Source organism: Mesitornis unicolor, unplaced genomic scaffold (genome assembly GCF_000695765.1).
Source record: "Mesitornis unicolor isolate BGI_N332 unplaced genomic scaffold, ASM69576v1 scaffold42047, whole genome shotgun sequence".
Lineage (NCBI taxonomy): Eukaryota > Metazoa > Chordata > Aves > Mesitornithiformes > Mesitornithidae > Mesitornis > Mesitornis unicolor.
Genome location: NW_010196533.1, coordinates 21,140 through 45,927, shown reverse-complemented (window position 1 = coordinate 45,927; position 24,788 = coordinate 21,140). Strand labels below are relative to the sequence as shown.

General features: G+C 37.4%; 1 protein-coding gene across 1 annotated transcript in view; it reads right to left on the bottom strand.

The window, feature by feature from the left end:
- Positions 1–5,194: 5,194 nt before the first annotated feature.
- The window catches only part of SUSD1 (sushi domain containing 1), a gene marked incomplete at its 5' end in the record, with an annotated part of 39,242 nt that continues 19,648 nt past the window's right edge, over positions 5,195–24,788 (bottom strand). Inside the window, 7 exons of the mRNA XM_010188512.1 lie at positions 5,195–5,333; positions 8,220–8,313; positions 10,573–10,612; positions 15,086–15,341; positions 16,401–16,494; positions 23,359–23,545; positions 24,586–24,680. Coding sequence (XP_010186814.1) covers positions 5,195–5,333; positions 8,220–8,313; positions 10,573–10,612; positions 15,086–15,341; positions 16,401–16,494; positions 23,359–23,545; positions 24,586–24,680 — 905 coding nt within the window. The remainder of the gene's footprint in view (positions 5,334–8,219; positions 8,314–10,572; positions 10,613–15,085; positions 15,342–16,400; positions 16,495–23,358; positions 23,546–24,585; positions 24,681–24,788) is intronic.

Genomic DNA, 24,788 nt, shown 5'->3' with positions numbered 1-24,788 from the left:
CGTGCTCCATGTTCCCTGGACATTGTGCTCCATCCATCTTTCCCAAAACACCTGAGCACTGGGAAAACATGTTCTCTGAGGAAGCCTGTGTCTGACTGCAATCTCCTTCCTCTGCTTCCACATCACCATTCTGGACCAGCAGCTGTAAGACATACTTAAGGAAAGCCTATACTTGCTTTAATATTTTTCTCTTCAGTCTACAGAGATTAGTTCAGAGAATGCCATTGCTCTTTTCTAGTGTTTTCTGTCATGCTCTATGGTGGCCTTCTTCATCTCCACTCATTTTCCGATGCTCATAACAGGTTTTAAGAATTAACAGACTGCAAATGAGTATTAGAAAAAAACACTGCTCTATAACTGTTTAAATCTGTCTGCAGAGAACAGCCTGCAGGCGTGCTGAAAGAGTTTAGATAACAAGATCTGTGAACACTGGTCTCAACCAAGCCTGCTTTTCCTTGGATTTCTATCTTGTCATTTACCTGGATTTCTAACAGAACTTGAGCATTGCTGTTAAATTAGCTTAGCTCTTAAAAGGCACAGGAGACTAATAACATCCTAAGCAGTAGATTTTCATTGCTGTTTGCATGAAAGAGACAGCGAGAATTGTGTGTGCCCCTGTGGCCCGGAAAGCCAATGGCATTCTGGCTTGTATCAGGAATAGCGTGGCCAGCAGGACTAGGGATGTAATTCTCCCTTTGTACTCAGCACTGGTGAGGCCTCACTTCAAGCACTGTGTACAGTTCTGAGCCCCTCACTTCAAGAAAGATACTGATGTGCTGGAGCAGGTCCAGAGGAGGGCAATGAGACTGGTGAAGGGACTAGAGGGAAAGTCTTATAATGAGAGGCTAAGAGAGCTGGGGGTGTTTAGCCTGGAGAAAACTCAGGGGTGACCTTTTCGCTCTCTACAACTACCTGAAGGGAGGTGTAGTCAGGCCCACCTACAGTCAGCCTCTTCTCCCAGGCAACTGGTGAAAAGATGAGAGGGTATAGCCTGAAGCTGCGCCAGGGGAGGTTTAGGCTGGATATTAGAAAACACTTTCTCATGGAGACGGTGATCAGTCATTGGAATGGACTGGCCAGGGAGGTGCAGAAGTCACCATCCCTGGAGGTGTTTAAGGAAAGGCTGGATGTGGCACTTAGTGCCATGGTCTAGTCAATGTGGTAGTGTTAGGTCATAGGCTGGACTTGATGATCTCAGAGGTCTTTTCCAGCCTCAATAATTCTGTAATTCTGTGATTCTGTGAAAACAGTAAAATAGTTACTGACAGTAAGTAATGCAGATGAAACATTCAACACAAACTGTGACAAACTGATCCCAAGCCTACAAATAAGGACAGCAGAGGGCAACAGAGTGGGAGGTGCTGACTTCTCTCTGGAGACCAGCGATAGGACACGTGGAAATGGAAGATTATCCTGAGAGCAGAGACTTTACCCATACAGAAAGAGCATTTTAGCATATGACTAAACACAGGAAGCAAATACTCAAAACCCAAGGCACACTTATGAGGAAAATTTCACATACCAGATAAAACATCTGGATGTAAAAGTATTTCACTATCATACTGATTTACTATCATATGCTGGGACATGTTTATGGATAAATATAAAACAAGAGTGACATCTAAATGGGATTAAATGGAATCACATCTCATATTAAGGTAGTATACTTGCTTGCTGATACTCTGCCAAGTATTTTGGGTTCATCACTCCTGTGATTACAAAATCACTGTTATTTAAGCCCTAGTCTGTCACTCTAAATACAGTACTTTTCAATGCACAAACTGTTCTGGAGGGTGCTTGAATGAAGTAATTTATCAGATTAGAAATACTTGTTATACCTTGTCAAAGATGGCATGGCTTTCCATTGCAAAATGCCCAAAACCACTACATGAAAATGTGTACAGTCTGGTCTGTTCGAAAAAAATGAATCAGTCCTGCTGTGGCAATTATCAGGATGTGGGATGAAAAAACAAATTCGCAGGAGTCCCAGCAGAAAGCAGAACAGATCAACAGGATCCCAAACTAACTGAGACAATCCTATTTAATCTCATATGCTGTTGACCAACAGAAAAATCTTTTAAGAAAGAAGAAAAAACAGGATGAAATTGCATCTTCAAACAAGACAGAGAATCACTGCAAAGGCGATATGCACCTAGAAATTCCCATCTATGTCATTTCACACTGACCTCTTGGGTAGACAAATGGGATAAATAGTACTGCTGAAGAGTCTCTAGATACTGCTGTGGCTGTACTAGGAAACATTCTTACAGCTACTGCTTTCAATTTCCTCATGAAAATGCACAACGTATTCCTCACTCTGATCTTCTCTTTCTGTCTTGACGTAAAACGTAAGACCAGATTCTAAACTAATGTGAATATATATCATTACACTATATTTAGAATGAACAATATCCTGTGTCATGGAGTGAGAACCTGGATAATTCCATAATTTTAAGGGAATTTAATGAAAATTTGAGGCAGAAACTTGAATTTCTCAGAATATGTAGTTATATGCCCAAAATTGACCCTGTTTAATTGGAATAAAAATTAACATCTGGCAGATTAAAGACATGAAGAATAAAGGAAGTAAGGTAGTACCTACAAGAACTGGAATGAGCCAGACTTAATTGAGCCACAAAACACTCAAATCACCATTCTGAAACATGCTGCATAATGACATAAAATAATTTTATTAATTTGCTAATAAAAGACTGGTATACTGTGAAAATGCAGAACTGCTGTTGAAATGCTATTTCCCTGCCTCTCAGCAGACATTTAAAATGGCTACTCACTCAGCATTTCACATTCACCTGGCTCTGTTTTTGTGTGCCTGAATGAATATTCCAGGAAAGGACTGGTCAATTGTACACATGGAAATGAAGTATCTAGAAGGGGTCAGAATTCATAGGAATGCAAATCAAAATGGAACTTCCTGACATCTTAATAAGTCAAGAGCCAAATCAAGCAGGTCATTTTACACAGCTAAAAATGAAAGCCGAGAACTGGCTTATATCACTCCTACGTTCTTGTTATGCTTTATCGAGTGTATTGGCACAGCTAATTTGTGCCAATCAACTTGAAACATCTTCATCAGAATACTCCAATCCATTTTGCTCTCTTTTCACTTCTCCTAGGGTGGCTGCAGGAGAGACTTTTATATGAACTGTCGCCAAAGTCAAGTTAAAACATTGCGGGCTAAAAGCTGCTCAGGAAGATGAGCCTTTGGAAATTACCTTCTACTAAGAACTGACTTTATTTCTATAATCCATTCTCATTTGCTTCCTAGTCTATTAATACTTTTTATAATCCTTGGGGAAGAAACTGAAAAACAATTCTGCATCCTTGCTGTGAAATTCTGACTGTATCTTCAGTTACTTCTTTTTTGAAATGGAAGAAACAGAACAAACTACACATATATATATATGAAGAGGCACACAGAAAAGTTACTTGTCGAAGCTTACATCACTGACCTCCAACTTCCCAGCTATATCCACTGACAAGGTGGACTTTATGTTTCTAGTCCTGTATAACGTACTACAACACTTCTGGTCTTGGTAAAACGTGAAAGAAGATTTCTTTCACAGAGAATGCATGTCTGTCTCTTTAAATCACTTCCTGCCTCTTCAGCTCTCCCTTATTCAGGAACAGAGCTCATGAGCTCTGTCACAGGACCAGGGCAGCAGGAGAATGAACCAGAATGAAGAGGTGCAGTTTGTACTGCTATGCCAAACCTTGGCAACCTATTACAAGCAGAATGTGTGAGAAGGAATTCTGCAGGAGAAACTGAAAAATTAAGTAACAGTGGCTCAGTATGAACAGCTAAGTTTTTCTTTCTCCATCAGTGAAGGAAAACTTTACCAACTCTTAATCACTAATGCAGACACAGATGTTCTTACTCAGGTACTAATCACTGAAAACTTACTAACTTGAAGGGCAGATTTAGTAGGCAGTGGAAATTCTGGGTAGCAGATATTATATCTGCCCAGATCTGATAAGAAGCATCTCAGTTAAGATGCAGCAGTTAAAAGTTCTCCCATATGTAACTTTCATTGTAATTCCTCTCTGCTACTAATTATGAAGTCTGCTTTTACACCTTAAAATACCATTTTTACACACCAGGAATTATGCAATCTAGAAAGAGAACATCTAAAGTTATAAATCCAGCAAGAATCGGAAACATTTAGTATTCCAAAAAGGGGTATCATACATTAAAAGTGGTAAAACACAAAACACGACTTGGAAAAAATTAAAAAAACTCAGTAAAAACCAAAACTCCTGCTTCTTTATTTCATCAGTTAACAGAATGATATTGCAATATATCTCAAAGCAACTTCTGAGTAAGAGTAGAAGTAATCAAAGGCACTTAATTCTTCCTTACAGAAGGAAAAATACTAACTGGAAATATGCTATAGGAAATTGGTTAATTGTCCTTTATTAAGTGGCTCTAAGCAGATGTTACACACCAGCTCATCAACCAATTATTTAATGGCTTTACTCAGTTTTAATTATAGAGCAGATAATAACAAAACTGCACTTAACACAGGTAGCTCCTTTGTTAAATTAGATTCACATGCTATTAAAGCTACTCAGCTGTTTGGCAAACTGTAGTTTTATAGATTGGTATATTATTTGCAATTATTGCCAATTGCTATGAGCAATGATTGCAATATCTTTGGAACACCTCTCTTGCTGACACTATTTAAATGCAACAATTTCATGGCTAACAGCTCTTGTTATTGAAGTAACATTGCCTGTAAGTGCCTGATAGAAGTCTTCTACCTTTATACCTGGAAATATGCACTTTATCTGCTATAAGGGTTGGTGTGTATTTTCTCTCATAATGGGCCAGTTTACATATCCTAAGGTATCTAAAGTAGCAGTTGATCCTTAGACAGTCTCAACTGGATCAGGGGATTATCGATGTAATAAAGTACAATACAGACACTCATTATCAGGCGTTCATGTGACTGGAGTAGAAGCCTGTGGCCGACACATGGGACCCATGCTGATGTCTGACACAAACAAGTTTGTGAGGAAAGTTTCCTGCACCATCTGGAAACAGAGGAGACAATAAACATCTCCCTTTCAGGAACAACCACATTTCAGCTGCCCATGCAGATACGTCCATACCCGACAGGTGCTGGCTTTGGTAAGAAGAGTGCATTTTCTCTATGCTGACTTCAGAGATAACACATCAGAGAAGAGAAACATTTTCAGCCTCTAGGAATGATAATCCAATCCCTGTTTGTGCCATGTCCATTGTAGCAGATAAATGTACAACCTTGCAGACTAAAGCAGCAGGTGGGGAGTGCACTGTGCTGTGCAGGTAAGAGCTGGAGAAAGAGAAAAAAAATCCAGTTAAAAAAATATTTAAAACTCAGGCATAGATCTGACAGAGAAGTTGAATCACTCATATTGATGGGATAAATAAGAAACGGGGTTTCTGAAGTTTTTCAAAGACCTAAGTTGCTGGTACAAATTCTCAACATTATAGCCAGTACGAGATGGGTAGGAAGCATTCCCATAACATCTGATGACTACCTGACCTATGTTAACTTTGGCATCAACACCACTCAAGCCCAGTGCAGAATTTTAGAAAGCTGAAGCTCTGGCACCACCCTTATGCATCTGACTGGGCATCACATATGAAAGCAAAGGATTAGGAGGAAAGAAGCAAGGTGAATGTGTGACAAGGCATCTTAGCAATAATTATGGGCTAAAGCATTTTTTAAATGAAAAAAATTTAAAATATCTAAGGACATCAGCAGTCAGGCTGTGCATTTTGTGAACCCAGTGTCAGACTCACTCACAGCGAACGGTTAAGACTGCTGTCAGCAATCATGCAAGTGGGAATGCACAATCTGTCCCACTGCAGTAACATAATTGCTGACGCAGCAGACTCATGGCAAGATGGTGAGCACTTGAATACAGTGGTTCTTTGTGACAGATGCTGCAGAACAGGAAAGCTTACAGGGACTCCAAGAAATAATCCAAGACCATTCACCTGACACCATGGCAAGGCTAGCTGTAGCTGTGTCATTCCTGACTAATGTTTGTTTAACTTGCTCCTGCAGACCACCCAGAAGCCGTGGTTCCACAGCACTTGCAGCAATCTGTTCCCATGCCTCCCTGTCCTGGTGTTCAGAAGCACACAGGTATACTGCTCATGGATAGTACATGCACAAACACCACAGACAGAAGGAAGTTAGTCCTTCTATAATGGCTTTTTGTATATTTGTATATCATGCTTTTTGGCAGTCTCTTTTCTGCCAGACTACGCAACCTACAAGTAGATTACCCTACTTGCAAATGGATCAGACAGACTTCATGTCTCTCTTGTCAAGTTCCTCTGTTTCTCCTGATGGGCTGCATCTTGGAGTACAGTGCCTAAAACAGGCATTACAGAACCACAGAATCTTAGGAGTTGGAAGGACCTTTAAAGATCATCCAGTCCAACCCCCCTGCCAGAGCAGGATCACCCAGACTAGGTCGCACAGGAAGGCGTCCAGGCAGGTTTTGAATGTCTCCAGAGAAGGAGACTCCACAACCTCTCTGGGCAGCCTGTTCAGTGCTCTGTCACCCTCACAAAGTTTTTCCTTATCTTCAGGTTGAACCTCCTATGCTCCAGTTTGCTCCCATTGCCATTAAACTGATGCTTATTCAAAACTAAAAAAGTATTAGTCATTTGTGAACATTACAGCTACACCTTGTAAGCACTGTGAAGGGTCTTATCACAAATGACAACTGGGTTTTCCCTTCTCTGACTCCTACTGGGATGAGACAGCTTTTATTTCTGCTAAGGATTCTGTCTGATGTTCTCTCAAACAGAAGAGTGGATTCTCTGTACATTCTCTGAATTTCTCTGTACATGAGATCAAAGGCATAAAAGATACTTGTTTAATTATCACGTCCTGGCCCCCAACATTACACCACATTACAGCATGACCTCTATCAAATTTACACAATGTACTCAGCTCCCTAGGGATGTTACTTTGGGTTTTCTTTAGCTTTTGCTCCTTTTAAAAGAAGACTGAAATAGAAATTCAGGCCCTAATCTAATCTAGTCATTCACAACTGGTTCATACTCATACATGATGCTTCCACTACTGTCTATTATCTCAGATAGCTCTGTTATCACTGTGATGCTAACTGATTTGACATAGTTTTAAAAAGTATTTATATTCCCTCTGTCACATTTTTGCCAGAGAAACTGAAATAACTGAGGAACTTTTCACACCATGACAGCCCAGAGATGCCCTGACAATGTTGTCCAAAGTATCAAAACCAAACAAGACTGCAAGCTCAAGTTTACCACTGCATCCGATTGCCAAGGGAATCCTAAGATCCCTTCTTTAATTACCCAAAGAAAAGAAAGACATTGTGAAACCTTTACTTTGGAATTTAGATTGTAAGAACTGCTTTGAAATTTAGGCAACTACAAATAATCCAAATAATCCTACTTTCTCCAGCCCTGTGTAAGACTTGCACCTTCTATTTCTAAATGCCAAATAAGCAGCTTAACTGATCAGTGCTCTATACTTCACGGACTCCAAGCTGGAAGCTCCTGACCTTTCAAGGGACAAAAGTCAGAAAACTACTCTTAGAGACAAACATATTAAAAAAAACAACAAAGATGTATTTTTCAGTCCAGAGATTTTATACATACATAGACATTCACAATTTCTTAAAGGCACATATTTACCTTTGAAAGGAAGACAGTTATAAAGTTAATAACCCTGCATGAAGGATCATGAAACACAAATAAATAAATTTCTTCACAATTTCTAACATGCTTTTATTGTGGCCTTTAGCTAAATATCAACTGCTACTGGAAAACAATCCTTTATGGCCTTTAAATAAAGTTGGGAAGACTAGAAATTAATTTCTTACGTAAGAAAAGTACATCAACATTTCTGTTTGTATGGCTTCACTTTTAGATTAAAAGCTGTCACTTCTAGAGACACTGGTGCTACTCAGTGTCTGAATCCTTCCTTAATTACAACAAGACTCATACTTTTCAGATGTTTCACCAGTGACAGCAAAGATATAGAGGGCATCAGTTCAAGCAATGACAGGATTAGTGGCCACTAAAGGAACTCCTGTTAACGGTTTCAAACCACCCAGGAGGCCTAAACCAAGCATGCTGGCGAGGAAAACTATGGAGAGAAAGACATGTAAGCCTTGTGCAAGAGGACTAGAAAACTGGAGTTACTACATACCGTGTGACTGAGAATGACAGAAACAGTATAAGGCAGACAGCAGCAACCGACCCTAATCCAATGACAGTCATGTATTGTGGAGTGGGTGATAAATCTGAAAGAAAATAACAAGTAATTCAAACAAACAAATATAAAATAGTGTTGCTTCAGTCTTGTGACTAAGTCTGCTGAAATTTAAAATACTGTAATAAAATTCAGATGCTGGACTTACTGCCTAGTCAAATAGTAATGCAGATGACTATCTAGTAGACTGTACTTCTCCATGCCTCAGCTTCCTGCCTTTTTTAAAAAAAAATCCGGATACTTGATGTCAACATTTTCCCTTATCACCACTGGCAATTTCAGTCTAAATCATATGCCGAGGTGGTCTCTGGTGCCAGAAAAATCTTAAGTGCTTTATTAAATGGCTCAATGCAACTCTTTCAAAATTTTTACTATCTGGGCGTGATTCCTCTTCCCCATTCTTTTATTATATTTTTCCAAGTAACAGAATAGAAATAAAAGCCACCCAGAAACAGAACAGAAGGCTTACTGTGATTTGCTGTCAAACGCAAAATTACTAAGAACTACTGGTGAAAGTAACATGAGAAAACAGAAACTCAATCCCCTTCAGCCAACTCTATCCCATTTTCAGCATTAGTCAAAGGTTATTTATTTCTTACCAGACTTATCACAGAAATCTAGGATGCTGGACCTTATTCCTGCACGATTCCACAACTCTACTCGTTGTTAAATCTTGCAAGCATGAGTATTTAATGTTTTAGCAAAACCTTAAATTCTTGCAAAAACGGCACTCACTTCAGTGAAATTACTATGTCCACAATGAGGATCCATGTGCCTGAACATCAGAAGAGCAACTCCTGTTATGCAAATTGAACTCTTTTTTCGGCTCATCTGAATGCAAAGGCACAAAACCGTCTAGGCACTCACTGGAAACACTATCAACAATTGATCTGAAGCACCAGAAAAATCATACAGAGTCGTAAGGAGAACCTGTCCAGTTTACCATCTTTGCCTAACACTGCGCAGTGAAGCAAGGCTTGCATCTGTGCAGCACCACTCACCTGGAAAATTAGTGTGAGTCTGGCAAAATACAGAATTTCAGACAGAGACTCTAAAAGGAAAATCTGTTTAACCTACAAGCATGTTTGGTTTTAGCAGAAGTTACACCTGTCCTTATATCACTGTAACACCCGTTTCCATAAGAAAGTTACGCATCTCCAGAGCAGGTGTCAGTCCTCTGTAAAATTGATAGCACTGTCTTCCCTATTTAGAGTATATTTGGTGAAAAACTCTCAAAATTCCTTTTGCTTATTTGCGACAGAAGGAGGCATGCTTCTAACAGCTTTCTACCACTTTTTATGACCATGAACTATCATACAATGGGTAGCTTTGTCTAGATGGCATCTGAAACAGGCCCATTTGGTTTAGATTTAATTTACAGATTTGCCTTCCACAGTAGTTGAATTAGGAAATACTCCTCAAACAATTCAGTGAGCTAAAAATACTCTCAGTCTCTCCAGCTGCGTAAGTACATCAGGCCAAGGACACCATCGGCTAGAAAGTCCATTCAATATGAAGGAAAATGGATTTACACCAGAAAGCCAAAGGCCAACTCCCAACTTCCAATGCCCATTCTTTTCATCCCAAAATGTTTGCTTTTTGCTGAAACACGATGAAATGGGTAAAGAGAATACTTTCTGCTAGGGTGGAAATGAGGGAAACTAGATCTTTAGTGGATTCTCAATTCCTCTAAGGTAACTCATTTGCTGGAAACATTTTATAGTCAAAGAGAAACAAAGATAAAACCATGCTAAGAAATTCATTAGCTTTTAAAGTTATACCATTACACTTTTAAGAAAATGTACTTACAAAAACTAGCCATATCTTTCATTATTGCATGGTGCCTTTTATTTTCCTAGGTTCATAAAAGGACTTAATTCTCCAAGGACTACCTGAACATACCAAAACAAATAATGCGGCTTCTAAAAGCTAGAAAATGTTGGGTTTTTTTACAGAACTATTTTAAAAGAGGCTTTTAAAATTTCACATCCTCTACGTTTCAAATTCTTTGTGCACAAAAACTTCTGTAAAGGTTCGTATGTGATGCATGGAAAGACTAATACTGAAAACCAGGGAGGAACTAGAGAATCCATTTTAGAATGGATTACTGAATCCACTAGAATAGAATACCAAAATGCAAGGCAAATTTTCTGCCTCTGACTTTTCCAAACCTCAAAGTCAACCAATCATTAATTTCCAACGAAGAAACCTCCACAGCAATTATTAATTTATACTGCCAAGCAAAGGCATGACAACTTCTGTTTTCTCATTGAAGAAAAAATTTACTTACTTTTAATTTGTGCCCAAACAGCACAGGACTGTGTTCTCACCTGAAAATGAAAACATAAAAATCACTCTTTTTCATGAGAGAAATTTATTATCACTAACACCCTCTACAAGAGCAGCCATCCGCAATACACTGTATTTTATTACAATTGGGAATGGAGTTTGATATTGCCCTGGTAACAGCCTCTAGCTTGTCTGAAAAAGATTACAAACTATTAAGATACAATTGGAGATAAAGCATTGATGAAATGCTGGCTCTAGACTTGGATCATTACTTTTCCTTTCTTTCTACAACCTAGGCATGCAAGTAACATGGAAGGATATTTCAAGGTGCTTGGGTAAGAATTCAGAATTTATAAAATGCTAAGATAAGGCTGAATATGCTGTATTAACTCTATGTCCATGTAGAATATACATGTTAAAATATGATCCTTAATGGCGTATTTTTCAAATACTAGATGTAGGGATTTCTTCAGTTATGACAACTTGCTTGGTAATTTTTAACTATTTATGCAGAATACTTACAGTAGTTAATGTTCACAGTAGTTGAATAATTGGTTACAGGGGTCTCCTTTTGCAAACTTAACAAGTTTGTTTGTTTATTTTAAGCTCTGGTCTCTGTAGAGCTTTTTACCCCCAGGGACTTCACAGTCGTACTGTAAGGTCTATTTATGTGGTGCTTCTATATGTACTTTCCTGCTAAATGACTTTCACAAAATTTCACAGAATACATACCTACACATATTTTTCATGTTTTGGCAGAATGTGTGTTATGTTGCTCTGGATAACAGTAGGTTTCTGTGAAATCGAAGGCTACATTTTGAAGCATGTGAACCAAAGGACAAAGGCACATTTGTATGCTTAATGTTACTTTTGTGTGTCTGCATGCTGAGTTGTGGAATCTCAGTGTTTCTTAAAACTCAACTTTTATAAGGAATTTTCTGGTTATTTAAAAAGACAGAACAATAACAAAGAAAATCCTCTTAAGAGAGGGAGACTAAAGAACATGAAGTGGATCTAAAAACTCAATCAAATAGCAGGTTCTGGAGGCACTGGTGTGAGTGCCATCATCTTGAAACAGCTACCTCTTCAACATACTCTGGTTTGCGGGAAATCAGTCATCTCCTGCCTATCAGAGAAGTTACAGAGCTCCCGGGCATCTCAGCAGCAAAGTTCATTGAACTGCATTATACCAGATCAAGTGATAAAATTCTGATGAAATAGCACCTTTCCAGAAAGTTATCAGTGAAATTACCCCTTCTAATACATGAATATCTATGGAACTCAAAGTCTGCATTTCAACCTGGGTATTCACAGGTAGCTAAACTGGAGGTAGAAGCTCCTTCCACAGCTGCACACTTAAAAAAATTCTGGAGAAAAGAGAAAACATTTTGCCATGCATATATACTTTTCTCAGATTATTCTTCAATTAGGCTAATTTTAACAGACTTTTCTCACAGTAGGGGTCATTTTGATTCCAATTTTCAAAACAGCTCATAGCTTTTTTCCTGAAAAGACTGTGTGTCATCTTCACCTTTCACAGTTCTGCTCTTACTTCTGTTACATGCGCAAACTGATCCAAAAAAGCTTATGCTGACACTGGACAAACGCTATGCTAAAGAAATTGATCTCAAGTAAGTATAAACTCCAAAAACTTTTTTTAGTTCTTGCCCTTCACTATAAACCTTGGGTCTCTGCACAGCACAGAATCCATAAAGCAATCACTGGAGATTAAAGTAGGAACTAGATGGCCCTGAGTTATTTAATTAGCAGTATGCTCATGGAGAAGGACATTTTCAAGAGTGGACAATCTGTTCCACTTAAGTAAGGTTTTCATGATAATGACAGTAAATTCTTGTTTGTCCCTAAATCCTCCCTTGGTCTGCATCATTCCTATATTCCAAATTCATTAATATGAAAAAAATAAATTTCTATTATTTCCCACTTCCTAACTGCTTTCCTTGTACATCCTCAAGGATGTCCTCAGGTCACCTCACCAGCCTTTTAACACATCTGAATGTCCTGCACAGATGAAATGTGCATTTTAAATTCTCCACCCTGAAAAATAAACAGAAAGTAAAAACTGCACAGCTGACACCTTTTTCAGGGTCTCCAAATCTGAGCAAGGAATAACTGTGGACTCGATAAAACGGAACAGCTTACTTGTCTTAACTGTGTCCACACAATTTTTTCTGAACTGAATTTCCCACCCTTACTACAAAGAAAATATGTCAGTTTTATTGAGGAATAATGGCAATAAAAAGTCACAGCCAAGCCATGATCTTGCAGCATATATGATACAAGTTGTACCAATCTCAGCACAACGGGGTCTGGAGCCAGGAGGTACTCTGGAGGATGCCAGAACATAAAAGTACAATATTGAAAACATCAGGTAGGAGACTATGACATATATTTCTAATGTGCCTGTATTCAAATGGAAACGTTTAAAAGTAAAATACACTACAGAAATGCCAATTTCACATGTATTAATAACTGAGTGCCAATTAAAGAGCAGACTTTTTTAAAACCATATTTTAAATATTAATTCTTGACCTCATATTCAGTTAATCAGATTTTGAGAAATTCTCAAAACCCAACAACTCTTGAGTTATAATTCTGAATTTCTTTCACTTCACAGTACCGATAACTGCACAAAATAAAAAGACTTGAGAACTGAAGATAAACCAGTACTTTTGAGCCACAGGTCTAGGTTCCATTTCAAAGAAGCAGGGAACCAAAGCTGTTTGGTATTTGCAGTCCTAATAAAGATTTATAAACGCTGCATGTCACTTTGTGTACTTCATCAAGTAACAAAAGCAATACAGCGTATATCAAGGAGCAGATGCAATCTACACAGAAGGAAATAAAAAGTTACTTCTACAAATAACAGTAGTAATATTTCATTAAATCAGTGACCTAGAAAATACATCTCACAATGCTAGAGATGAAAGATCAGGAAATAACCTTTATGAAAGAATAATGTAACTTAGAAGCAGTTTAACACACATCTGGCAAAGTTGCATAAGCAACATGCACTGTGCAAGAAAAGCCCCAACAGAAGTAACAATAGGAAATGCTCCCTAGTATCAGAACATATTGAATGAAAAGAGCTAGGCAAACCAATGTATAATACTTGAGGATACATAAACTGAGATCAAGGATGTATTTAGGAGTGCTTAAAGTGGCTAAACTTGTACACATTTGACCCATCAAGAATCCTGCTCCACAGAGTACATTCTTCTAAAAAATGGTTTGTTGTCCAAATTCCAGGATATTTTGGGCTATCTTAACATTATTTATGAAATTAATGCCTTTAAATGTCATTTTTCTACTTATTCCCTCACACAATTAAAAATTTATGACAGACTTGTATCAGGATCAGAAAACACTTTATCTGTGCTATAAAACCTTAAGACTATTGTTAAAAGTAGGTGCCACACAAAACATAGGATGTACAGATTTGTAGATACCAGTAACAGCTGTTATATATACTTGCTTTATTTCACTCACTTTGGACAGAGGCACAGTTACATTTCTTAATAGAACCTGTTTTCACTTACTGGAAATTGGATGTAGGCTTCCAAAATTGTGGAGAACTATTTACAAGTGACTCACAGAGCAGTTTTTGCATGCCTTCTGGCTTCATGCTGTATACACAAAACCCTAAAACTGCATTTTAATTTTTTTGGGTGGCAGGGTGAGGCACTGTTTACATGTTTCTTTCTTTTGTAGGGGTTGCTTTGTTCTGGTTTTATATTTAACATTCAAGAACTGCATGCACATGAAAAGCCTATCACCTGGCCCACATGAGAAAAGCTTCTCCTTGCAAAAGTATTATGAAAAAAGTATAAGTTGTTGACCCCAGACATAGATAGTGACTGGAAAAGCAGTGGCATAATGACATCATGGGAGGCAAGACACTGGAGCATGAACAGTTGAGATGCACATTTTAGAAACTTTTTGTTTCTAAATAAAATACCTATTTACTTTAAAATGAAAATAAAAAATGCTAGTAATATACTATTTTTTTCACAAGGCTTTCTCAAGGGAGCTGGAATTTATGTTCATTGCTATGCAAAGGGTACATGATACATGCTAAAATATTTGTCATTTGGAGGACTGGAATACTTTGCTATAAAACATTCAATTAAAAATTAAAATGGGTGATTTTTTCACAGCTAAGGAGTAACTTTCAGATGCTTATACTAATATCTTTCACTAAATTCTGGCCCAATAAAGACACCTTCAATTACTGAGGGCAGCGATGTCCCTTCATTTTTAATTTTTTCCATTGTTTGTCATCTGGCATCCAGAGTTGCTCCAACAATACATGACATAAATATCTGCAAGGAATTACAAGAGTTACTTATAAGAGCTTCAGATTTACTCTAATTCTGTCAACTAACAGATTCTTGCAACATCATAAAAAATTTAACACAAAGCTAACATTTTAGTCTTTTTCCTCAGTAACACTTCATTGAACAGGTGTAAAGAAAGGGTTTTAAAACATTCATTACCTTATTCCATTCACTTATTATTCTCAAAAAAACACAGTACTCCTCTCCCAGCTTTAAAGGGGCATTATAAAACTTCCCGTAGTAATGTCTGTCTCCAAGAGCAATTGACATGTTATCAGCAACATCCTTCGCCCTAAATTCAGCTGCCACGTATCCTTTAGTGTCAGTGGTGTTACTGAAGAAAGTTGAAGCAGCAAAGGAGTCACAAATAAAAGTGTTTTGCAAACCCAGAGGAAGCACAATCACTTGATAAAGACTAAAGTGAAACAAAAAAGTAAACATTAGCTCTCACTTCAACGTACTAAGCATCAGACATTCATTAATTCACATTTTTTTCTATTTCTAGATTCTTAACTGCTTTTTATTTTTGATATCCAATATAAATGCTTCTTATACTAAAATACTCCTCTGTGTATGTGTTCCATTGTGTTCTGAATCAAAAACACTGCATGCACAGCTTAGACATGGTTCTCCTCATCACAACTTTACATGCTCATTCATATTCAGAAGAGCATCAAACTGAGTTACTGCAGGCTACCTCTTGCTCCTCTCATGTAACATAAAATCACTGGCTTGCAAAAATTATTCAGCATTTCCCAGAAACAAGACTTCTTCTGTTTAAAGAAGGGTAAGACAGATATAATTTGTAAAAAATTAATCAAATCTGTCTTCAAACCTCTCAGAACAATGTTTACTCTATGGTATCCAACCATAGCAAGACTAATTATTGAGGTTGTTAGTAGTTTCCTGAAACATTACTAGCTTTCACCTATTTTCTGCTTTAGTGTAATGTTGAGTTACAATTATCTTTTTCTTCTATCACAAACAGCACTTAATAAGGTGTAAATTCTTTTTCTTTATAAATATTTTGGTAGTAATACACTAATATGAAAACATTACTTCAGAATATGCACAAATACAGACATTGTTCACCATTTCCTCTGGCTCCTAGGAAAAAAAAGTACTGACTCCATGAGTATGTTGGAAAAGAAAAATTACATGAATAGCGCTGTGCTTGGAACCATCAGTAAAAATCTACTGTGACTTCACAGTAGATAAATGAAAAAGCAAAACAAAACAAAACACAGCCGTGAAAACTCAGGATTATCAAAACCAGAATTTTGTTCCAGAAAGCAGGGAAAAGTCTGAAGCCAAATATTACTCCACTAAGGGAGGAGAAACTGGGAGTTGCAGCTTAAGTTTTCTCCCATTGCTAACAAAAGTAATCTAACCCCCACAAAAAGTACCAATATGTAAGTAACATAAATCTGCAGAAAGTTTTTTCTTGGTTTTCAAAGAGTGTGCAGAGACAAACCTGATCGGTCCATTCTGATCTTCTACTTTGCGGAGTCTGAGCAGTGGTGCAGAACCTTTTACTGCAACAAATCCTACATCTGGGAAAGGGGGATCTAAAAAGTAAACAAATACCCGAGCTTCAGAGAGGTTTTAAAAATATTTCTGGCATGAGGTTTCCTTGCTATTCCCCCCCCAAAAAACTTTCTCCCATAATTGAGCTTCAAACCCTTGATGGCTAAATTCTGCAGGCAACATAAATAGTCTGGTCAAGAAACAGAGCAAATGAGAGCATGATGGCATGGCAGTCCTAGCTCAAACCCCTGTACTGAAGTATATCTGCTAGCTAGGTAAAACAGAGATGCCCCAGAATGATAGTAGACTACAGAGAAAAGAGACAGGAAAGATCTGTTGGAAGAAGCACTATTATTTATTAGGATAACTGAAATATTCAAGGAGAAGTAAAAGATGAAACTCCTGGCTCACAGCCCACTACAAGCAATAAACCAGTATTAATAAAAGAGAACCTATTAACATCAAAAGCACTTTAAAGAAGGCAACTTCCTTAGCTATTGCTTACAGTCAGCTAACAATATCTAGCCCCTTAAACTGGATTTCAATACAGGTACAGAGCTCTAATTTGCTTTAGTGGGAATCTGCATCAAGGCCAAAACTGAACAAACACTTCTGCCTCTGATTTCAATGGGAATGATGATAGCTGCACACTGACAGAGACTGGTGCTAAGGTAATGGAAATTACCTCTATCAGCCTGGAAACAAAAACGAAAAGACCTTCAGCGTGCACAACAGAAGGGGCAGAGTGTGAAGCACGGATATTATCTAGCCCAGAAGTCCAAAAGAACTAGTACAGATAGTTATAGGTATGGCTAGGCTGTTTGAAAACTGATTTGTCAAGCTGCTGATGTGGTATCTGACTCAAGAGTAACAGATGCAATGCTTGTACATAGGAAACCAAGGCTTCAGAGCACCATTAGAAAGAATAATCGAAGTCATGGTGACAAACAAAAGCAAGACAATATAGATTTGCCAAAGTTAAGTCACAACAGGCAAGATCTTATTGAGATGCATTAATTTATAAGGGAATGTATTTCATTTTTGCTTCAGTGATTAGAAAGGAAACTCTGGAGCAGTTACTCTATATGCAGTATCTGGCCACAACAAACTTTTAAAAAAGGAAGCACCCTTCTATAAATCTAACACTTTGGAGGGAAAAAAAAGTCTGCTATGAGGTCATCATAATTTCCAGATTTAAAAATCCACATGGAAAAAAAACCTGACTTAACACCAACTAAAACAGGTGGAGGAAAAGTAGGAATGCTATGGAGAGATGAGGACTTGCAGTTGGTGGGCTGTGAAAAGAAAGCAGGATCCTCCAGTCTGTTCAGGTGCTATTCGCACCTTACCTTTGTTAAAGTTTTTTTGCTTTGTTGTGGTTTTTTTAAACTCTTAATCAGCAGAATAGACTGACATATCTGTAGCAGCACGAGGAAAATGCAGAATAACATCACAAGAAATGCAAGGATATCAAAAGATAGTCCCACTCTAAGCACTTCCTTGTCATAGCAGTGCTATGTCACTAACACTGGGACGTTTCACATGCAGGCTCATTTTCTGCAGTAAGAATTCATCTGCTGAGACTTTCTCTGAACATGAAGGCCAGCTGCAGGAAAGAAGTGCATGTCGGGAAGTGCCTACCATTGCAACAGCACAGGGAAACAGCACATGTCTCAATGCTGGAGCAAAACCCTGCCTGGTGTTATACTGCAATCAGCTCTTCAGAAAAAACTAGCACATTAGAAGCAGCACTGAAGCTGTAACTCTGCGTCAACACTGTGCTACTTACCTTTGTATATATAATGCAGGCAAGAAAGTTTTAGGTTTCCTATACACAGACATATCAAAAATGAATGCACAAATCCATTTCTATCGCACTTTTTACATATAAAACCTTTTAAACTTAATTATTTGTACCTTATTAAAAAAAGCTTTGTTTACTGACAGCATGGCCCTTCCTCATGTTGTTCTAATGATAAAGCTTTAAAAACAGTAATGGAGTTGAACCACTGAGTCCAAATCCAGATGGCCATTCTTCCCAAGTTCAGGGAAGTAAAGTCAAAGATTCCTCTCAAGTCCAAGTTCTAACTGAAAAAACCCTTTGCTGAAATAACACCATTTGCATTTTCTGCAAAAAAAGGTTTTTTTAATGCTTGTTTGAGGGCTTTATGTCTGAAAGGTTTTTTATTGAATTTTAAAACAAGAAAGTAAAAAACACTGCTCTACATTAAAAAAAAAGTAACACAGAGATGTTGATACAACAGAAAAGCTTTTTTACCATTTGTAGTACTGTCTGAAAAGTAATTAATTTTACTGTACGTGTAACAGTATAATTGCTTTAACAAAGAGAAGAGATTTTTAACCCAGAGGAAGACATTCCTACAAGAACAGAGGGAAGGAAGGAGGTTGAATAAATCAAGACCACTTCTACAGAAAATGATAATTTAAATCTTCTTTAAGATATTTATCTTAGAAGTGGAAATACTAGCAGGGTCTATCCGTGATCTTTTCATGTATCACTTTGTAGTTGAAAAGAGCTTACAATTTATTTTCCCCACCTTGTGGCCTATTCTGGTATTGGTTTTCTCCGTTTTTAATTTTATTTAATGTTAATTACAATAACTAGTTGAGGGCAAGATAAAGGTTGATGCAGATACATTGCTATACATTTGTAAAAGACTACCTGTAACAATACTGAAGAAACTCCAGTTCACACAGATAGGAAAGACTAAAAAAGCAAATAATTTTGTTCAGCATGTAAAGCACTGCCTATAAAACATCAACTGTACCACCTACATCAAGTGCATTGTAAACAGAATGATAGAAGTGATCAGGAGGATCACAGTTTATAAAAAAATTCTTGCTATGAAGAAGGTCAGAAAAACAACACAGAAGTGGAGTTCACATGAACACAAATACCATACATTTGAATAGTCTCTACATAAAAATACAATACGCCTGTGTGAACACACGTATGTGTTTTTAAGACTGGCAGCTAATTTCCACCCTACACACCTGATGCTCAGGTTTTAATCACTCCACTTTTCCCATTATATAAATCAGAAACTCTTGTCTTTGCAATACTCGTGCTATGAAGCTGCACACTGTAATGGACTGTGCTGTCAGAGTAAGAGCTGTCAGACCACCACATCTCCAACAGTCTTTAACTTCCTCATTGGAAAGTACATTTGGATTTTCCCTCCTTTTCCAGACCTTAAAGAAGTTCCTTTATGAAAGAATGAGTGTAAATATTTTCCATCATACAACAGAGCAAAACAATAATCTATCTTTTATGTGTGTGTGTACATTCAAGTGGCAGGCAAACAAATTAGACATCACAACCTGATCCATAATGTAGTACATATTTCACACACTGAGACAAAAATAAAGGGCTCTAAAAGATTATTAGTGTGTGATGGAATCAATTCTTCTAAGTCACTTTCTAGACTTGTGAGTCTGCTTTCCGACTTACATGTTCTTACAAAGAGAGCGAGGATACACCCACAAGAGTACGTGGCCTGCAGGTATATCCTGGACTAAAACAAAAAGAACAGCATCTGAGAAACATAGGAACTACTACAACTGTCTGAGGTACACAGACTCGAGGTCAAATCCACCCAAACCCACTGGAAATGCATGTGTGAACAGTAAGCACAGAACAGATTCAAAATACACCCAGATTCTAAGCAAAAAAATAAAGTGGGAGAAGAGTAATGAGAAATCACCACTGAATCCCATATTAACTATTTTACAAGAAGGAAATGTAATCTGTAATTCAGGCATATAAGACCTATTTCTAGTGTCCAGAAACTTTTCTGTCTCATAAGTATGATGTCTTAGGTCACAGTGGTCCGCTCTAAACTAAAAAAAGCTAGCCAGACACTAAGTAAGTAGGCATACACAAACTTCCCAGAGACTGCAGTTTTGTCACATCCATCTTAAAGAATCTGTCCCAAAATAAAGCTTTCAAACAAATTCAGATATCAGTAGTATTTTAATGTAGCTCAACTGAAGAAGTTACTCTTATTTAGGGTAACAGGAGAGAAAGCAAAAGCATTAGCTCTTTATTATTCAAACATTTGAAATTGGTTGTAAGATTCAGTCTTCTTAAATTCCTATGTGCAAACAGATAATTAAATTAAGAACTATGCCTTGCCTGAGCATGCCTTAAGAAATGATCTTCAAAACCAAAAAGGAACAGAGCCACGTGTAATTAGCGTAAACCCAACAGAAATAATGAATGAGAAAGCACACCCAGAATACTCCTTCCCTTCCTTGGAAACAGACACAAACTTCGTTCTTTCTTAAAAGAAAATCTTGTTACCATCTTTTTACAACTACAATATAATCTCTGCCTAATCATTTTTCATAATTGACTCAATTTCCTATCTCAAGTAGACAGCTGCTGAGAGCTTTTCTAAAATAAGCTAAGAAGACATGAAAGACTGCATGATGCCTGTTACCAGAAGCATGAAAGGAGCAGAATTTCAATGATTGATAAAGCATTTGCTGGTCTATATTTAACATCTAAAGATGATAAGCAAAACCAACTTTGTGCTCAGCACAGAACTATTTTTAAAGGATGCTACTTGCCAGGGAGAAAAGCAAGATTCTACGTCCCAAGACCTTGGTTTTGTTTTCTTTAGAAAACAAATATATCCTCATTCTGTAGATACATAAATATAGATATAAATATTCACGATTGAGAAGTAGCTTTCTTAATATGCATTTACAAATATTCCGTTTTGAAAAAAGACCCTAACTTATCGCTAGCATTTACATATTTATTGTATTGTGCAACAGTCTTTAGGAATTTACACAGATTACTACCCTTGTCAGGACATTAAGTCTGTCAGGCAGTGTTCATCCAACCACCTGGGACATGTCTCTTCACGGCAGTTAAAACTCCACAGTTAAGATTTCCTGAACTCTCAAAATGCGGGAAGTGTGTGGAAGTCAAGGAGATACATCTGTATTTGTCCCCAGCTGGGGAAACAGACCAACTGACTGCACATTTGTTAAAGGATGCCATATGAAACCTTAGACAACAAATGATGCCACCTCCAGTACATTCACAGTAAAACACTTTTGTAAGCCTCTGTGCTTAAGGCACATCTTGCATTTATACAGAACCATTTAGCCAGAAAACTACCAGAACCAAACCAACTACCACACATTTTAGCTGGTAGATAAACAGAGATCCTTCCACACACCATGGAAACGCAACTCTCTGATTCAATGACATACTTGATTATATAGTCACTGGACAAATGAAGAAGCAAATCACACCTACTCTAAAATTATAAATAGTTTTTATATAAATTACATTGCTTGTACAGATAATGTAATTCCCCAAATACGAGGCACAGAAGTCAAAGGGACACTGCTATAAGAATTATTTTTAAATGTACTCTTTTCATCTTATATAAGCTGAAATAACAAATTCAATATCTTATTTAAATTCTCATTATTTGGTGAGCGTTGCAGCTTGATCACTGTTGGATTTTTAATTTTCCCTCAATTTCAACCACAAAAAGACCTACTTTTATTTTACTACTAATGACAGAGCAACACCTACCTTTTATGGCTCACTGAAAAAAGTAACAACTAGATATAACACTTGTGTAGCAGGATCTTCTTTTAAAATGGAAATTACCTCACTTTTACACGAAGACCTTTTCTGGAGTCATGCATGTGCATTTGTTATGCACTAGCTCAGTGAAGAGGGAAACATGCCAACTGCCAAGGCACAAATATCACTTAACACAGCATCTGCTACAAAGTGTTCTCTAGAGCTCTTCTGTGTAAGTGATCTGATGCAATCCTGCAGAATTAGGAAATACCACAGGATGACAGAGTGAAGAGCTATGCCTTTACTCTGAGTATGTATTTCAAAATTATCTCAATCAAATTCTGAGTCAATTTATTTGTTTTTACAAAGCTACATGTACACATGAACTCATGGATGCTACTTCTGAGTGACAGCTAGGAAACTTCTGAGAATTAATTACCAAATCATGACTGTAATTTTATTTTAAAAAAAGAAATCCAAGTCATTGTATATCCTAAACAGCAGCTTTAGGCAACAAGAGATATTTTGCCTTTCATGAAGCTTAAAAACCTTAGATTTACTATTAAAAATACTGTAATACTATCAATTTCAAAATATGCCACAAATTCCCAGTTCTTTATAAGCAGTCAGAAGAGAACTGGTTCCATCTAGTGGCAGAATAGAGTTACAGACACAGACAGCATTCGTGTTTCTTACCTATTCCAATTCGTGGCGAGAAGAACGTTACCAGCACCAAACAGTGCCCTTCACAGTGTATCAGTAATAACCTAATACAGAAAGTCTGAGAGTACAGGGATAGTGCAAAACTTTTCTAAACAAAAAAAATGAGCTAAAAAATGGCAGATTATTTTTATCACAGTTTTTCAGTACCATATAAATACCTTGCTAAACAGTGAAGTGAATAGTGACTCTCCCTACAGAATCTTATTTGCTCAAATGCCTTTTCTGTTTTGTACTCTAGCAATTAGAAGGTATCTGTCTGATGACAGTACCTGCCTGAGGTACTTGCAGGACTTTTTGTACTCTGGATCCTTGCAGACTTCAGTGACATCTGTTGTCACAAATACTCATATGAAGTGCAGTTGTGCTATCACCTCCACTTCATAGTGGAGAGAACTCATACTGAAAAAGTGACTTAGCCTCTAATAGGGCAGGGAATTTAACACAGCTTATGAAATCTGTGAAAACAACCAACACTGAATAATTCTGAGCATGGAAAGAGCATTTCAACAACCCAGCATACAACACTGATATCAACAATGCTGTTTTCACTTGAGTGTCTTGCACTCAGTAGGTGCTTTTGTAAATACATAAAATAAATGGCAGGACCTACCTGTGATTTGTGTTGACATGGAAACGAGTAGTGAAAAATTCAAAGCTACCATGGAAATATTAATAGAGTAATTGGTGCCTGGCTGCAAATCAAAACAAACTTCTGGAGCCTGCTTGTGTGTAGTAAGGCTGAAGGTCATTTCATGAAAGAACTCCATCTGATACCAACGCTGGCCTTGCACATGAAACTGTAACCAAACAATCACGGTATGGAAATTGCAATGTTTTAATATATCACTTGCATTTAGTCATGTCATGCTCTAAGTCAGAAGAAATAGCAGAAAAAAACATCACTGCTTACAGAATGACAAAAATGCTGGCAATTCAAATGCTTCAAAAATTTGATGACAATCGCAGTCTATCTTGATCAGCTCTGGCATTGTCCTAGTTTTTTCATTTCTCCTCCTCCTAGTCTATCCTCTTTTGTATTAGTACTGTAATCTCCCCCAAGTCTTCATTTCCTGCAAACATATAGGCCTCCAGTAATTGCAGACTTTCATTACAGTATGTCCTCATGTGCAAAGTGATGAGTTATAAAAGTAAGCTCACATGAACACCTCCTTGGTTTGTTTTCAAGGATCAAGTCAAAATCAAGTAATTTTGACCTATCTCAGCTATGTGTTCAAGCAAATTTACACAACCATGGCTTTTATTTGTTTGCTTCAGTTGGATTTATTGTGTGTTTGGTTTGTTGTTGATGTTCCAAATTATCATGAAGTTACTAACTTAAGGACTCTCCTGATCATTCTTCTGCTAATGAAAACTAAAATGCTGCTTGTATTTTAATCATATGCTAATTTTCCTTCAAATAGACCCTATGCTTTTAGATAATCTCTGAGCAACTCTTAACACATGGAGATTTGAGACAAGAGCAGGCAGTCAAGAGTCCTGAGAGAGACAGCTCATATAGAAATGCCCTGCTGAGATGAGGGAAGATGGAAGGCCTATCACAAGGCTAAACGTGACAAAGTTGAAAGTACAGGTAGGGAGTGCAAAACAAAGCAGAACAAAGGAAAAAATAAGCAAGAAACAGGAGACTACAAAATACCATGCTGGTTTCTTTCTTTTTTTGAAGGTTGCTATGCAGGCTTACTCCCTGTTTTTTATGGGAGATATTATTAGAATGAGGAACACTGCTAGCAGTGAGTGTTTGAAAAATTACAGTTTTTTTCATGTAAGTGATTTATATAAATTGTTTTCTAGATTCAAAATACAGACTGTCACTTACTGAGTATCTGTCTTCCACATCAGTTCCCCTGACATTTCTCCGCCATTTCAAGCAGGTATCATTAAAAATTAATACATCACTGAAAGCTTCCTTTACTGTGGAGACAATAAAAAAGAGAACAACTAATTACAAAAACGTCACCTTCTTCAATTTGAGTAGCTGAAAATAATAAAAAAAAGGTTTTGTTTTAATTCTCTTCTGAG